The sequence below is a fragment of the Pezoporus wallicus genome, unplaced genomic scaffold (assembly GCF_028554395.1).
Source record: "Pezoporus wallicus isolate ANWC-B61680 ecotype Strahan unplaced genomic scaffold, APGP_CSIRO_Pwel_v1 scaffold_2584, whole genome shotgun sequence".
Classification (NCBI taxonomy): domain Eukaryota; kingdom Metazoa; phylum Chordata; class Aves; order Psittaciformes; family Psittacidae; genus Pezoporus; species Pezoporus wallicus.
The window spans coordinates 6,917,898-6,934,425 of record NW_026642851.1 but is presented as its reverse complement, the minus strand read 5'-3'; the positions used below and the strand labels follow the sequence as shown (position 1 = coordinate 6,934,425).

Below are 16,528 nucleotides of genomic sequence, written 5' to 3'. Positions count from 1 at the left end.
TACTGTAACATTTTCCTCTGATCGCCTTTTACATAGCTACATCAGATATACCCAGAATTACACAAAACTGAGCAATGGCCAAGTCTGTTCCTGTTACATCAGAGTAAATCCAAACTAGTTCACTGGAACAGATAAGATTTTCTCCAGTGTAAACAAGAGAACTTGGTCAACAACATTTAAATTACTTTAAAGCAATGAACACTAATTCAAAATGGGTATCATCATCTGAAATTTGAAATGTCACTTGTATGTCCATAGGAGATTGAGAAACAGAAGAAAAATCACTTTTGAAAACAAAATCAGTCTGGATACAGTATCATCTACATATCAAGGTGGACCACAATTGGCATTTTTAGCAATTTTAACTAAAAAAGCACAGTACTCATAAGATACATTTATTAGAAATAACAAAACCAGACCTACTAATAGTGAAAGCTAAGAAGAATGGGTAGCAGAAAAGAGGAAATAGATCCCAGCTTGCCTCAGAGACCTGGATCTTGTTTTAAAGAGTGAGGATGTAGGCAGGGCAAAATGGAAGTGAATGCAATAAACCACTGTTGTTCAACCTCTACCCCAAAATAATATAGAGCACACAATACTTAAATCATGAATAGAAAATATTTACCCTCTTTAGCAAGTAAGAACAGTTTAAGTAAACAGCATCATGGACTCAGAAATAAATGCATTTCAAAATGCAAAGCCATGTTATCCTGACTGTTGAGTTCAAAAGATACCTGCTAACTACTTGCGAAACAAAACAAACAGGTTTTCCTGTTTACAATGCTCAATCCTGATCTTATGTATTAAATTTGTCTTTAGAAACCAATAATGAACAAAAGTGATCCACAAACAGGCTGTACAACATCACTCTGTTGTGTGAAGATCTTACCCACCTCGTGATACGCTCTCATAACACATTCTTATTTTGCTGTGCCATTATGTCAAACTGAATCTAACTCTAAATAGATCTGTAAGCACTATCATTTGCATTGACTTTATCCAAACCCATAATTAATCATTGCAAACTATTATGAAACCACCTCAGCGACCTGCTTTCAGATGCTTGATGAGTGGGACATCAACCAATCCAGCGGCATGTGCTATTAAATTATGCAACAAATAAATATTTCTGTCAAGCTTACATGCAGCTGATGATTTAAGGGGCACTTGGGACAGTGATCTCTTCTGTTTGAGTAAAGTATATTTTCCCCCTGAAATTATCAACAGATCTAATGCCACGAAGCCCGACAATCCTTGAGTTTCAGAACTGTGCCTTTCAGCCTGCCTTTGCCAGGAAAGCCTGTGAGTAGATCCGCAACCTGTTTCTATATTGCTGCTCCTAAAAACAGCCACAGAAATCACATAACATTCTCTTCTAGCAGCACTGTTCCTTCATCCTCTTCATAAGTATAAAAAGAACATATTATCTTTTCTTGACTACAGGCCAGCACAGATGCTATAAATCACTCATAATAAGGCATAATAATGATCAACTAAAATCGTCAGAAAAGAAAAATGAGGGTTGTTAAGCTTTTCCTGTAAAAAAGAAATGCAGTATTAGATCAGCTAGATATCAATATATTCTTTTTTCAATCTCAGTCTTCACGCTATGTAACATCCCCTCTGTGACAGTTCTTTTACTGTTAATTATCTTTAGTTCATTGGGTTTTCTTTAAAGTAATTTTCACTATTATCCTCACCCTGTTTGGAGGCCCATAAGGACCATATGGATTGATTATTATATCAATATAATATTATTTAAATGGCTATGTGCCTCCTTTTAATTTGGGGTATTTTTTTTTCAGTTTCTTCATCTTGTTTGTATTTTGTTTGGTTGATTTTTTTCATTTGGGAAAAAACAAAATAAAATCCCTGACTCAAAGTCAAAAAATGAGGTTAACTTATTCAGCTAAAATCTCTTTGACTCATTAAATAATTTATGTATCAGTCATTTATTATACTTTCAAAATGAGGAGGCCTGGGAATAATTGAACTGTACTTCAGAGTCAACTGAGTCCTTGTGTTAGTCACAAACTAGGCTTCTTTCACCCTTCTTGGGATGCCTTAAACAAAAATATAAATACTGCAGACCCGAAATCTTAAGATCACAGGATAAGCTAAGTGCACAGAATGTACACTATTCATAGATATTCTCAAATCTGCCATGTAGCAGAACAAACTTTACCAGATTTCCTTCTTTCTCCAGAAAAACGTATTTCTGAAAACAACTGTTTGAAGAAGGAATTCAGTGCAATGAAACGATAGCCAGGATGGCTAGCCAAGATGGCTAGCAAATCAAGTCAGTTGGTAGCGTAAGTATGCTATCTGTTCTCTTGCCCCTAAATTCTCTGCAACAATCTCGAAATATACCCATGTCCAGGTGTTTTTTAGGATACAAAAGAATATTATAGCATTTCAGATGCTCTAACTTGCAACACAGGCCCAGGGACACGTAAATGAGGTTCTTGAAAACTGGGCCTTAACGGTAAATATGACAATTTGAAGCCATGGTAAAATAAAAGATTAAGGTGTGTTCTACAGACTTGTGATGGACACTTACTAGTAAACTAAAATGATATTTTCCAAGGAAAAAAAAAAAAAGACAGGTAGGGAACTTAAATGGAATTTTGATAAACTGCAATTGTAATAAACTTCGTTGTTATAAACAAATTCACTGCAAAAGACAGATATCTATTTCAATTAATTTAATTAAATGAAGCTACTAGCACAACTTAATTGAATTCCTGTCTCTTTCTTAATGTCCATGTACATACTTTAACATCTTCAGGATCATTTTAAGATGCCTGCTCTTTAGACCAGACTCCATATAAATTAGTATGACTGGAAAATAGATATCTTTGCCTCATTAGATAAGGCACTAGCAACATTCATTAATAATTACATATTTCAGGTATTCAAAATACAGATTTTCTCTCTCAGGAGAAGACAAAACATCCAGCAATGCAGCAGCTGAATGTAGTAGAATTTCCTTTTGGGGGAGTAATCTGCTACAGTTTTTTTGAGGAGCTGATGCTAGCTTTTCTTCCATCAGCTCACTATGTATTTGCTTCAAACCTAACTAATGTTAAATCTGTCTGTTGATGCTCTAAAACCAAAACTTATTTGTGAAAAATTTGTCACAGAAGACAAAAAATGTCCAGTATGCTAGAACTGCATTAGACACATCCTCATTATCAGAACTGTGAAACTAACAGTTCCCATTATTATAAAACAATGCCATTCCGGATGCTACTGCAGAAACCTCTTGCGAATTCTTGCTGCTGCTTTTTCTCCTGTATCAGAAGGTATTTCTTGTTGAGCAGGAGTGCTCACACTGGACCAAACCTCTAACTATCCTGCTGCAATGCAGTCTCATCATTTTATTATGCCTTTGTTATAAAATACCATGGCAAAAGCAAGTAGGGAATTTTGTGCATTGTTAACAGCCCCATCATTGGCTGAACTTGAGGGCACTGACTCTGTTACTTCAAACCTACCCAAACCAGCCTTACAGGACAATGCAACCATCGAAACTGATAGAATCATAGAATACTTAGGGTTGGAAAAGACTTTAATATCATCTTGTTCCAATCCCCCTGCCATGGGCAGGGACACCTCACACCAAAACATGTCACCCAAGGCTCTGTAAAACTGGCCTTGAACACTGCCAGGGATGGAGCTTTCACAACCTCCCTGGGCAACCCATTCCAGTGCTTCACCACACTTACAGTAAAGAACTTCCTCCTTATATCCAATCTAAACTTCCCCTGTTTAAGTTTTAACCCGTTACCCCTTGTCCAATCACTACAGTCCCTAATGAAGAGTCCTTCCCCAGCATCCTTGTAGGCCCCCTTCAGATACTGGAAGGCTGCTATGAGGTCTCCATGCAGCCTTCTCTTCTCCAGGCTGAACAGCCCCAACTTTCTCAGCCTGTCTTCATATGGGAGGTTCCCCAGTCCCCTGATCATCCTCATGGCCCTCCTCTGGAATTGTTCCAACAGTTCCATGTCCTTCTTATGCGGAGGACACCAGAACTGTACACAATACTTCAAGTGAGGTCATGAAGTCATGGAGTAAGAAAAATAGGACTAAATTTATATAAATTCTAAAAGATTATGTGCATGAGTCCATAAAGCAAAGGGTTCGTGACCTACTCACCAGATGATGGAGGCGTTGATTTTCTGGAACTAGGAACGATGTCACCCAAACTGGATGAAGAATTTCCTCCTGATTTGCTGGAGTAAAGCAACAAATTAGTTGGATGTTTTATATCTTTCTCAGTAGTTACTCATTTTTTCACCTGCCTTCTAAATGAGTTGCTAGCCGAGAGACAAACAGTATTTCTGGCAGCAGTATAAAATATACATCTTACACAAAATGTATATATATTTCAAGGACTGAGTAACTGCAAACATCAGTCATGTTCCTTGTTCTGCTGTGAAACTTCATTCGGCTGCATATGCTCTCACTACCTCACGTGGCTACTGATATATAATTATTAATACTAACACTCATTACTAAGTCTAATTCTTAAGCCAATGAGCATATCTGTTTCATTTAATGGCAGAATTACTGGTAGCTCCCTAATGAAAATATGTTTGCCTAACATTTTTTCAATTTAATTAAAGTACAAATTCTTTTGCTGTCACAATACAAGGTAGCACTTTGGGAAAAAAAGTCTCTCAAAGGAAGACAAAGCAGTCTAGGGTTTAACCAAGTTCTGCCTATCCAAGTTGTGATAATGAAACAGTATTTTTAGTCATTTTACTTGTTACCATAAAGATAAAAGCACTGAAAAGAATGTAAGAAAGGCTATTTCACTTTTCTAATAATTCTTGTGATAGTACTAGTTTCTACTTCATCTAAAAATACTAGTAAGATGTGTAGGACAGTGTCATCTCCCTTGAGAAGTTCCGGTGAATGGAAGCCTTTACAATTTGGAAAGTGTCTGAATCACTGGGTCAAATTTGGCTGTATCAGAAGCATAAGGAACTTCATGTCCCCCTGCTGAGGACAACACACATAGGAAAGGCATTTCACAGTTAGCAAATGCAACTGAGCACTGTAGCATCCTGGTCTCGTCCTAGCATAGACTTGTTCTTCAAACACTGCTGCCCTTCCTATTGAAGTAGGAAATCCTCTCTGGCTTCCCAAATGTTCCCCAGCTGTTTTCTCAATTCTAGATCCATATGCTCAGACATCCTGGAAATATTTGTTTCCTATATACTCAAAGGGAACCAAGTAACATTTACATTCACATGTGTTAATGTTTACTGGAAAATTACTTTATTAAGAATTCCACAGTAAAGATAATATTATTACCATCTTGCAGTGTTGTTCAAATACATTTAGAGACTGAATGGCTATTTTTATTTAATGACAGCAACAGTCAGAGACAGCAAACTATTTGACGTGAAACTTCTATCATAAAATGCAGTATTCTTAAAAGCTGTATTTGTAGGCATTGAATCTGACAAGACCAAAAAATGTTTTCCCTAAGATGTATCTAACAGGCATTGGCTTCAGCTTACAAATAAATTGATCTAAACATTTTCTGTAATTTCTAAAATTAGCTTTAAAGATGACTTTAGAAGGTTTAAAAATTGCAGGATCATGAAAGCAAGTAACAAATGCTAAAAAATTAAGGAAGCTCAAAAATTGTGCTTGCACATAGTAAATGTACTAACTGCAGTGTATATTTGCAAATATTTTATGAAAATAAAATTGAATAGTAGCACTGCAGACCACCACAGACTACCAATCTAAATACCTTCTTTCTCAAATGGTAATTACATTAATTATATAAATAAATATTACTTCCTTCACTGGTTCAATTACAATAATTTAATAGAAGTATAGCATACACAGCATTAACTTCCAAGTTGTAACACAGGTAATGCTATTATTTTTAATGATTTGTCATTATTACCTGGAGTAGAATTTTCCTTGTTTTGCCTTTTGTTCATGCTGCAGCCTCATGTTTTCTAGTTTGACTGGGCTTGGTATGAATCCGATTTCACAGCCTTCTTTTACCAACCTTCCTATCCACCAGTCATTATTAAATTTCTACGGATAAAAAAAAAAAACAAACAATATATTAAGAAAATATGGTATTTCTCATGATTTTGTTATTATTTTTAGTTTGCAGTTTATCTATTTTACGTAATTCTTCCCTGCATGTAATCACTGTACTATGTTAGTATGGCAATGAAGAATCACGGTAATATCCAGAAATACGTTAAAACAATGATACCTTGCAAATTATTAAATAGCCATAGTACTTAGCATAAACCTTCCTTCACAGACTTCATGATTCTCCCTGGCTGTTATTTCCATCCATTTCCCCATCCTTATTTTTTCCTGCTTCACAGTTTTTTCTCCTCACACATGAAAGCTGCTTTTGCTCTCCCTTGATGTTTCTCCTTGGTGGACACCAGAGATTTCTTCTGATCTGCTTCTACCCACTGCAACAATTTTTACAGCTCTGTAATAATTTATTTTTCTTATTCTATTATATTCAATTCTCTATTTGAAGTAAAAAGTACTACTTCTCAAACTCCCCCGCTTCTCTGAACTCACTAAAATCCTCTGAAATATGACTACATCCTGCTGCTTATATATACTTACTGCATACAGCTCATGTGATCTGCATCTTAAACGTACTATCGTAGATCCACAAAGAATGGGTATATTTGTATAACTGATAAACCCTTATGATTATACAAATGCACTGAATTTCAACTATATGAAATATGAGATGACTACTCTAATCACTATATTTTCATACACAGGGTTTTTTGTTTTGCAGAGATCTCCAGAGCAGAACTATTTCCTTTTTCCTTTATTATTTATTCATTTTTGGGTGAGAATAGGCCACTTATGTATGGCCCATATCAAAATTCTAGGAGTTCCATGGGAACAGCCCTAAAATATGAATTTTGGATACTTTGGATTATTTATGAAACTGTAAGAGAACATCTGAATGAGAAGAAAAGTTGCCTTCTTGAATCTGAAGCTATGAACGTATACATTATAGTGCATGTTTAATTATTGAATAAGTAGTTTTAACAGCTGTACAGTTAGGATTAAAACAGGTAAAATGTGTGGGCTCCCATTAAAAAGAATTATTTCACTAAGAATATGTTGGTGGATCAGTCATACACAACCTAAATGGCAGTATTATCTTTCATTTTGGCGACTATAGGAATGTGATGCTCGAAATGAACTTCAAGATATTTAGCTAACAAAAAATACAGATTAAAATAAAGACACTTTAAAGCTCCTAAAATATAAGGGTATCTATAACATTCATCCTGTGGGATACCTTTATGAGTAAGAATAACAATATTTAAAAGGGAGCTAACCTGGAACAGCAGTTTCTCAAAGCTGTATTAGAAACATATTATGAAAACCATAACCTTTCATAACAAAATGCTAACCAAAGATATGCATGTGTATTTAAAATATACTGCAGGATAATATAGGTGGAGGAAGACTAGAGCAATTGAGCCAGTGGAGGTTGCCATTATATGGAACTGCTCTAGGGTATACATGAAGTCTGCAGAAGTAGTATCATTAACTTTGTAAAAGGAAGAGATAGATAACTAAAAACCACCACTAAATCAAAACATGAACAGCCACTACTTCCTTATGCTGCCCTACAGTACAGCAGGCTACTTTGCAATCACATTAATCTTCTGCAGTAGCAGATATCTTGGTAGCAAGGTGTCCAGCTCTCAAGGTGCAGGCTGGGGTGAGCAATTCTCTGTAATCCACCTGTGCTTGGAGTGCCATGGCTAAAGATGAATTAAAAGCAAAGCTGAATTATGGCCACGCACCAAAGCCTCAAAAGATTCAGGACCAACTATGGTGCAGTGCTTGTTTCTTCAAGCAGGAAGGAATCCTTCATCTTTATATGTACTGAGCTTTAATGAATGCAACCTGATAGTGAAAATAATCACTGCAGTACTTTTCACCACTGCCTGTGTACATTCTGAACTGAGTTTTTTTTTTTTTGTTTGAGCCCTCTCAGCAGCACACATCTCGTAGACAAGAACAGAACAGCACTGATCCAGTGTGGCATTACTATGCAAGCAAAGTTACTGGAGATTTCATTATTTCTAGCAACCAGTTAGGTATAAACGCTACATTTTATAGTCAAGTATGTTTTTTTGCTTTTCATCTGAAGAAATAAACTTTGGACATTTCAGTTCTCCCAGCATTAACTATAGGGAGCACCAAAAATACTGAAGGAGCAGTATCTGGTGGGATATAGCCCTGGAAAGTGAACAGAGCATGGCCACAGAAGATGGAGAGGGAGGATGCGGCTGTTCAGGGAAGAGCTGCTGCTTGGGGCACCCTCCTGAAGAGGTTCAACCTGCCCAGATGCAACAGCTGCTGCCAAACACAGGACCAGAGAATCCAGGTCCAAGTGTAAATCCTTGTGGATCCCTTCCTACCTCTCCATCTGGCCTGGGTGCAGGATCCCTTCTGCAAACCCAGTTCTGACCTAGTACTGCCAGACGGTCAACTTTCCTTACCCACTTAGAGAGAAAACCAGGTATTTTTAAAGGCAATTATCACAGAGTGCCTGTTCTGTTACACCTGAAGCTGCAAGAATATTTGAATCTATTTTTCCATTCCTCGATGCTAGATGCAGTCACACAATATATAACAACTCAGCTGAGCTAAGCTTCCTTTCAAAGCATTTTTGAAGATCCAGAAAAGTTCAGGAAACTTTTTCTTCCTCATTTTATCCCATTCATATTTACATGTGAGTTTAAGGTTTGCTGGGAGGAAAAAGCATAAATTATAACAGAAGATCTGCTAACACTATATTTCTGGTTCATATGGAAACAGGGAAAACACTTGATGTGAAGTCTGAGATTATGACCTCATTTGAAATGCAGACAGAATAGACAACTATGCAAAATCATTTATCTAACCAAACTGTGATATATTTTCCAGTGCTCCCAGTCTCACCAAAGAATGCTGATGGTTTTCTTTTGATAGGACTCTGTATCTGCTCACCTCTACTTCTGCCACAACAGAAATAAATTTTTTTGCACTATCTGAAAACACATTTCCTTTACTATATACAATCTGAATCCAAATTAAGCTTTCTTTTTTTTTTGGTGCATTTAACATATATGGAAAAAGATTATCATTAGTCATCAGTATGAAGGCACTAAAGTCTATTTCTTGTGTTTCCTTAGCCTCTGTACACCTGTATTTCTACCTGTGTATTAGGAATGTTCATTGCTTTCGCAAAGCACCTGCACTAGCAGATTCATTATGCATTATCATAACTACTGAGGGATTTTTCGATAATCTAAAATGGGGCAAAGATATAACTTCAAATGCATGGCTAGGCTGTTCTCATCCCTAAGTTCTTAGTTCTTCTGCTATAAATTTCTATTTCCGGATGGACTATTTTGTGACAAAACACAATGGAATATGACCAGAACCTGGGAAAACTTGTAAAATGAGGGAATCATTCAGAAGGGCCCAGGGGGCTGCTATGGAGGGCCTTTATGGGAGAGTTACTAATTTATTTGCTTTGTATTGTTTTCTCAGAAGGAGAGAATGCAAATGATTTCAGGTGTTTGTAAAAATTGGAATTTTTCAAAGCCAAACTACAGAAGAAATCCAACGCAGCTTACAAAAAGTGCCTTTTTTGACGGCTGTTCTCATCACGAAACACCACATCAGTTCTTCAGTATGTAACCATTAAAAAAATACTGCCTGTGTCAGGGAAGTAACAACAGTGAAAAAGAGACCTGAGGATTTTGGTGTTAACTGAGATTCAGTCATACAAATAAAAGAGAAGCAACCCTTAGCTGCTGAATCACAATGAGCTCTCATAGTACTAGAATGGTAAAATCCTGAAAAATTATATCACTGAATATGCAGATGTAGATTTCTAAAGCTCAAAATAAACTATTTTTACTAAAGAAGAAAACCATTTGCTTTCCAAACCTCATTAATTTGATTGTAAGGATATTGTGCCATAGCTCTTATAAAAATGGTATTTCAAAGAATATTCAGTTCCTTATTTTATAGCATTTGTATAGTGCAATGTGAAGTGTTATCTTAATGTTAAGAAATAGTAGCACTATTACTCAGATAGACCCTTAAAGGGGTATTCACCTACTCGTCTAGTTTTACTTACTTCTTTAACATGAAGAAAATCTTTAGCCTCAAATGAGATGGCCATGCCTGGGACTGGAACATCATCATCGTGAGCTGCACTGTACCCAACATTTGTTCGAACTGCAAATGCAACTGGTTTTGTCTGCAAAACAAAAGATAAACAGCATGAAGATTTCCCTCACAAACACATACATATATGCAGATGTACACACAGACCATGATTTATGTAAGTTATCTTTTAAAAATCATAAAAATTACAGAGAATGCTCAAAGCATCCATGTAGAACATCATGTTTACTTACCTCAGTTGTTTAATATCAACATGTTTGGTAGAATATGAGATCTTTTTCTAGCTACTAGCACTCTAGAGTAAGTTTGGAGTAAGTCAAACCAGTAATTAGAAATCATAAAGCAGCTGGCAATTCATATATTATGTGCAGCTTGCAGTTCTGCTGCCACACTTGCCTAGAGCTATGAAGGGGCACATCCCAGCCCCCAGACAGTCTTAGGGAAATCATAAATTAGGAGAAGCAGTGCCAGCAGCTTCCAGTGACCCTTAAAGCAAGACATCTCACTGCAGAGCCATTCTGAGAGCAAAGTAATGTGCCCTCGGATTGTCAGCTCGTTACCAAATACCAATGACACGGAAATTTACTAGCTCCCATAATTCATCCTATGACCTGTAGTGGTAGTTGATAGCAATGAGTTACAAGATTTTCACAAGCTTTATTTTCAAGCAGCAAGTGCAGGAAGAATCAGCAGCCCCCTGGTCCCACAACTGCTCTCCACCCTCCTACACAACTTCTCCTTCCAGGTTCCACTGAGGCTGAAACACCTTTCAACAGTTAAGTGGTTAGTAAAAGCTGCTCAGCCCGGCCTACAGCTACAGAGGGCTTCCTCTTCTCAGAATGCAGAACAACCTTTATTCTGGTTTATTCTACGCTAAACAACACCTTGAGCTTGCTTTCCTGAGAGAGGATCCCTGGGACTCACTACCCCAGGCTAAACTTTTATCCCACCCCCAAATCCTCCACACTGCTGTTATAATTTAATCTGAAGTCCCTGTACATTATGGCTTGTAAAATATTTTTAAAGACGTGAACTGAGTCTCAGGGGTGCTCACGAGGGACTGTGGAAGGCGTGACATAACTTAGCATCTTAAAATATACTAAAACTTCTACCAGACAACAATTTTAGCTTTATTAGTTGGTATCCATCATCACTTCAGCTTGGCTAAAAATACGGCATTTTGCTCAGATGACAAGCAAAAAAATTGTCTCATTTCCTATGTAAAGAACTGCTTCCATTTATTCTCAAAAAAGAGACTATGAAAAGCATCCCTTACTTCATGACAGCAAACCTGAACACCTGAAACCAAAATTTTTCTGATTACTAAAAATCCCTGCCTGCTCCACCCAGACTTACTCTGACAGCCTGCATAGTGCTAGGGGACAAAAATCTGCCACTTTAAAATACATGATAAAATAATGAGGGAGATGAATAAATAATTCTAAAGACAGTATCATGCTACCTGGCCTGGAAAGGACAGTTGGAAATAAAGGGAGAGTAAGTTCCCTGTTGCTTAATTTAGGTCTAATGTGCTGTAAAAGCCATGGGGTTTCAATAAAGCAGATTTTAAAACTCCTTAAATAGGCCTATATTTGAATGAATTACCAAAATCAAACAATTTACATCTCAGTGCACATTCTAGGAAGGCTTTTTAATTTAGGACGAGAAACAATGAGCTCTTTCATAACAGTGGGGTTGAGAGACTATCTGTAGCCAGAAGTGAAACAGGCAGTTTCAACAGAAATAAATTTTGGGAGGGGACTGCAGAACGGGCTTCATGTTCACGTGGTATTCTGTATACAGTACGTATTTGTATGAAGAGACGATCAGGAAATCATTGGAAAAGGACATTACCACATCTGTTCTTTCTTCCAGAATTAGCGGAAAAATCTTGGGTAGAAGAAAGGGTGGGTAGAAGGACTCTAAAGACTGAAACTAGTTCCATTTTAACAGACACTTATTTAAACTGGAAAGCCTATGGCACACTAAAATATTAAATGCAACTGAATACAGTTACGGGTTGAAATCACACATCCTAAAAGTTTAATGTCTTTCTTGGTGTTTAGCCAGAATAAGGATATTGCAAATAGTTGACTGCTTTTTCTTTTCAGGTCACCTGAACAGAAAAAATATGTTAACAAAGAGAAGCGCTATGTGAAATGCAGTAATAAAATAAATACACAAATTTTTTAAAGTGTCTTTACTTTCAACAAGGAAAATCGTATTGGTATTGGAACATGCTGGAGCCGTTACTCAATAGATATAGGTGGTATAAACAACATGATTGTATTTGCACTGTGCAACAGAAAAAAAGCTCAAATCAGGAATGGTATTTAAAAAAACCCACAGATATACCTGGTAAGTGGATCAAATTCATCCATTAACAGGGAAAGTATGTAGAAATATATGTATAGCAAGGGAACTGGTTTAGATGAGTTTAGTAGACATTCTTATTCACTACCATCCTATGTTAGAAAATTGACAAAATTTTATTTTTTTTAGAAATATGAAAAGCACAATAAAAAACCCCAATAGCTAGCTGAACTCATTGTGTTGTTGGGTGTGTTTCTCATACCGAGAACTTCTCCAGTGTGCTGCAAAAGGAGTTGAGGCACCTAAGAGAAATTGCTAGGCTCCAGTATGAAAGAAAGGTATGTCCCTCACTAAGCACGTGGCAAGTTAAGCTTGTCATTACACAGATGAACTGTTAGAAGGGCATCAAGATATGCTTATGCATTCATGATTACATATCTAAAACTGAGCATTTATGAAAATGTCCATCCAAAAAATCTAGTGATTCCTCCACAACAATTTAAAAACCTTGCGGTCTGAGTATGTCCACTTCGTAGCAGCTCAAATTTGTATCTTACTGAACTCCTCTACTACGCTCTCAGTTGTTACCAGCACCCAGCTACCCAATGCAGAAGTCAGCAAAGTATTACAGAATGCCACAAAGAAAAAACATAGTCACACAGGAACTGAGTTCAGTGATATAATGTATCTTCCTTAAAAATAAAAGATAACAAATTACTGAGTTTTACTGTTCATAAAAAGACCCAGTTTTCCTGAATTTTAATTTCAGACTATCCTGAAATTTTCCTGAATTTTAATTACAGACTATCAGAGTTGATGCTTGCTCTGCTATTACTCATTTCAATACTGAAAAATACAGATATGAATAAGCATTAAATTGTCAAATCTAAACAATACTTCATCATTAAGTAGTACAGCATGGAATAAATCATTTATTGTTATTAAGAATGATGTTTTTGTAAAGCATAGTAAACTGTCATTGTAGAAATGAATCTCAGAACAAGACTGGAAGTATTAAGGAGCAACCTTTGCCAAACACTGATAAGGGGGATAATATGCTTTCTTATCCATTCTCACATTTGCTATATCCTCTAGTGAATATAGAAAACGCTCAACAGAGTATTGTGACTTACTCCTAATAATATCAGTGGATGAAAGAATTTAGGCTGACTAAAGACTCTAAAATCTCTTCTGCACTGCAACAAACAGACATCTTCAGCAAGTAAATGTCCTTGACACACTTCTAAGAAATGATGTAGAATTTCCTATTAGAGGACACAAATTGACTACCCAGGAAAAAGAGAATAATGGAAACTACTCCAGAACTATCTTAACAGGAAAGATAAGTAGTAGGTAAAAAAACCTCTGTCATTTTCTGCAGTTGAAAAAATTACTATAAAACTCTGAGTGGAAAAAACAAAGCAGAACATTGATCTACAGATATTCACAGAAATGATGTGTCCCATTTTAGATACTTGTCATACTGATAGAAAGGGAGACTGAAGTACCATGGGATTAGACTACAATAATTCATCTAATTGAATATTTAAAACTAATTAATTTATAAAAGTTAAATGCTAAGCCTTTTTACATAAATAAATAATTCTGACAGTGTCATAGAACTGTCAAATTAACTACTTTTTCTTTTCTTGAACTACACTGCCTTGAACTAAAAAAAAATAAAATAATCCAGCTGTTATGTAATTAGGGCCTTACGTAAATTTTTTTTCTTTACATATGCATATGTATATTTTAAAATACATCTAGCATCTGCTTACATATCCTCCAGTTCTAAAATTAGACTAGGTCAAAACAGTTAAGCACTTTCTGTTCACTCTCTAAATCTTGTGAAAATGTGATGTCAGTTTAGCATTCAGTTAATCCACAGCCTGGACTATAGGGACAGATGTTCCCAGTTGTTAAACAGTTTAACATTTCATCTCTCTCAAGAGAAACAATGTGGCCTGAAAAAGTTCAGTTATCTTCAGAATGAACATTTCCACTTTGTTTTCCCTTTTTCCTCTGTAAAAAATACAACATTCAGCAGACCAAGTATCTCCATAAGGAGAACATTAACCAGACCATGGACACCACCATCATCTGTACCAGTAGGGCAGCAGGGAGCACACGCTGGAGTGGGGTTCCTCATGAAACCATTTCAGCTTCTGGTTTAAATTCAGATTATGAATCAATAAAACCTTATTCACCAATTGCTAAACCAACTCTGGCTGTACAGTTTTGGTAGCAGACACAAATTCAAACAGGAATAGGAAGACCTTACTTAATTTTCACTTTTTCCATCTGTTTGTCACTTCTTCCTTTTGGTTCACGAGTTACATTCCCTTTATACATCTTCACGCCAACCTTTCTTAGTAAACTAATAGAATTTACAGTATTGTCCTCTGCTACTTATGTTCCTTCACCCTTATCACTAACTTGTACTGAATGCATTACACCAACATTTGCACATTGTATCTGCCTCAGTCAATTTGTCAGTTGAAATGAGTTTGCACCTACTTGGTTGAATTTGTATCCAAGAAATATTTCACCCAATAACAGAACAAAATCGTACAATCTGTTTTCTAGTAATGTACTTATAACATGACAAAGCCCTTTTTTTCTTGTAACTTGTTTCAGATTTTTTATGCTGTGCCATAAACCCAGTGGATGCAGTCCCTGGGGATCCCAGACAAGGAGGCAAATTTTCTGACACAGAATTTGCTCTCAGAACAGGTCATATCCCTTACGGCCACTAATTTTGGGAATGTTGCTTGATAACTGAGGTATTTCTATTCCCTATCCACTACCAGAACGTAGACAAACAGATCAGAGCATTCTCCAAAGCCTTTCCATTTACCCCTGAAGTTGTCCTATCTGAAGCAATAACTCTAGGGCTAGAGAAACACAAGCAAGGCTCAAGGCTGCCTTTACTTTCTTCAGCAGTAGCTGATGAGGATCTAGTCTCTGATCCATCTCATTTCTCACTCTGTTACATCATTCCCACACTAGAAGTACACTGTATTTACACCAGTTCAAACAAAACTGAATGCTAATCTGAATGCATCTTTCATGAGGGCAATGCCAGCAAAGTCAAGAACTGACTCAGAGAATTACTTCAGTTACCATTTTGGTAAGTTGCATGTCAAAGTCAGCATCTGTGGTGAAGTTTGGAAAATTTGTCTCGAAGCACATCTCCTTCCTCACCACTTCTACATAAATGCTACTCATCCTTCATCACAGCCACTTTTTACAGATGCCTGTAACCTTGTCCTGAAAGCAAGGAATTATTTTTCTCCACAGTAATGAATATAATGGGACTCTCTTGAAACACTACCAGGTTCACACTCCTGAAAATTTAAAACACCATACAGGCCTTTTTTTTCAGCTTAAGAAAGATGATACTACTGCTGAACTTTTCATTAGTGGTCTTGGTAGGGAGTAAATATGTTAGACAACGACCTACATTTGGCACTATTTCCACAGAGTAGCCTTGTACGTAATGAAACGGGGCTATAAGCAATATTAATACCTCACATAGGACAAAGATCAATAGCAATGTGATGGCCTGATAACTGCTGTCTTAAAACACGTCACTATATTTTCCTCTGCTGTTGAGACTGAGAGACAAATATATAAGGCAAAAGCAGTTTAAAACCTAGATGTTCTACCGAAACAAGTGATTTTCGTTATTATTTTACAGAACTTTAAAATGATATGAAACATATACTGTCACAAAAACAGGTCAAGAATGCAAAAATAAAAATACTAAAAGAACTTTGTTATTTTTTATTCTGTACACTAATCTATACATCTGTTACACAAGAAACAAAAATTAAACCCACATGAGTACACAAGCAATTCACATCCTAAATGCTGATTATTGCTGGAGCCTCATTAGAGATAAGCAATTGACGAATCTCTAGCAATAGCATCTGCCCAGAAATCTCACTGCTGAGGAAGCAATGACAATTCATGGATGTCCAACAGAAAACTA

The 16,528-nt window shown here is 36.5% G+C and overlaps 1 protein-coding gene across 10 annotated transcripts in view; it reads right to left on the bottom strand.

The window, feature by feature from the left end:
• CACNB2 (calcium voltage-gated channel auxiliary subunit beta 2) overlaps positions 1-16,528 on the bottom strand; it is a 261,734-nt gene that overhangs the window by 30,291 nt on the left and 214,915 nt on the right. For all 10 annotated transcript variants that reach the window (XM_057432548.1, XM_057432550.1, XM_057432557.1 and 7 more), the window contains 3 exons: positions 10,172-10,294; positions 5,930-6,066; positions 4,159-4,235 (listed from right to left, as the gene is read on the bottom strand). In XM_057432548.1, coding sequence (XP_057288531.1) covers positions 4,159-4,235; positions 5,930-6,066; positions 10,172-10,294 — 337 coding nt within the window. The remainder of the gene's footprint in view (positions 1-4,158; positions 4,236-5,929; positions 6,067-10,171; positions 10,295-16,528) is intronic.